The 1,339-nt window shown below is 43.8% G+C and overlaps 1 gene segment (V, D, J or C); it reads left to right on the top strand.

The window, feature by feature from the left end:
* The first annotated feature begins 592 nt into the window (after positions 1 to 592).
* Positions 593 to 1,105, top strand: LOC127216990 (Ig heavy chain V region 102-like). The segment is given in 2 exon segments: positions 593 to 659; positions 741 to 1,105. Coding segments are annotated over 2 exon segments (411 nt in total).
* Positions 1,106 to 1,339: the final 234 nt, after the last annotated feature.

Raw genomic sequence — 1,339 nt, forward strand, 5'->3', positions numbered from 1 at the left:
ACATTGCATTTTGATGAGATTTTATTTCCAGCTACTCTCAGACATTTTCCATATTCCTACCAGTCACCCTCAACATTTCATTGTCTCTATAGTATGTCAATAAATATACAAAAAGAAAAAAGATTTAAAACAAAAAAAAAAACGCCACCAGCAACACACACATACAAATGCTGAAAGAGAAAATATTAATAACTTATATACGAAAGAAGAGTGAAAATTCTCCCAATTTAGGTGTTTTTGAAATTTCCAAGGACAGTTATCCTCAACAATACCATCACCTGTGAATTAATTTTGTCAATGAAATGAACTAATTTCTCAGGTTGGTAATCTATTTTTAAATAGGCTCAAAGTTTATCCACAGGGTCTCCACAGGTTTCAGGAATATCCCCTTCCTCAGACTGTATGAGAGGTTGGACCTCAGCATCTTGCTTCTAGACCCAGGTGTCCTATACTGACTCTTTATCCAGCTGCACTAGGTCCTTATCTAAGAAGTACCCTGCTCATAAATATGCAAATCACGTGAGTCTATGGTGGTAAATACAGAGAAGTTCACACCACCAACAACATATGACCAGTGCCATCTCCACAGTCACTGAGCACACAGGTCATCACCATGGGATGGTGCTGGATCATCCTCTTCCTGGTGACAGCAGCTACAGGTAAGTGCTCCATCTTCCAGACTTGAGGAGGGGCCATGCAGTCAGGTGACAGTGACATCCACTCTGCCTTTCTCTCCACAGGTGTCCACTCCCAGGTCAAGCTGGAGCAGTCTGGGGCTGAGCTGGTGAAGCCTGGGTCCTCAGTGAAGCTGTCCTGCAAGGCTTCAGGATATACCTTCACTAGCTACTACATGCACTGGGTGAAGCAGAAGCCTGGACAGGGCCTGGAGTGGATTGGAAGGATTGATCCAAGTGATGATGAAACTAAGTATGCTCAGAAGTTCCAGGGCAAGGCCACATTGACTGCAGACACATCCTCCAGCACAGCCTTCATGGAGCTCAGCAGCCTGACATCTGAGGACTCTGCCATCTATTACTGTGCAAGAAACACAGTGCTGCAACCACATCCTGAGTGTGTCAGAAACCCTGGAGGAGCAGGAAGCTGAGATGACAGAGAAGAGCAGTCGAGAGCCTGACTCAGAAATAATAATTCTGCTTTGTGTTCCTTTTCACTTTATTGACTTATCTTGTCTTTGTCAACTTTTCACACGCACTGCTGGGAATGAAGTGATGTGCTCTGTGAGGCCAACACACTTTGGTCAGCTCTTTAACAGAGGCCACCTCTGACAGGATTCTGCCTTATTAAAACAACTAAAATGCTAGCTCTGACAAAACATTAT

Source organism: Phodopus roborovskii, unplaced genomic scaffold (genome assembly GCF_943737965.1).
Source record: "Phodopus roborovskii unplaced genomic scaffold, PHOROB, whole genome shotgun sequence".
Lineage (NCBI taxonomy): Eukaryota > Metazoa > Chordata > Mammalia > Rodentia > Cricetidae > Phodopus > Phodopus roborovskii.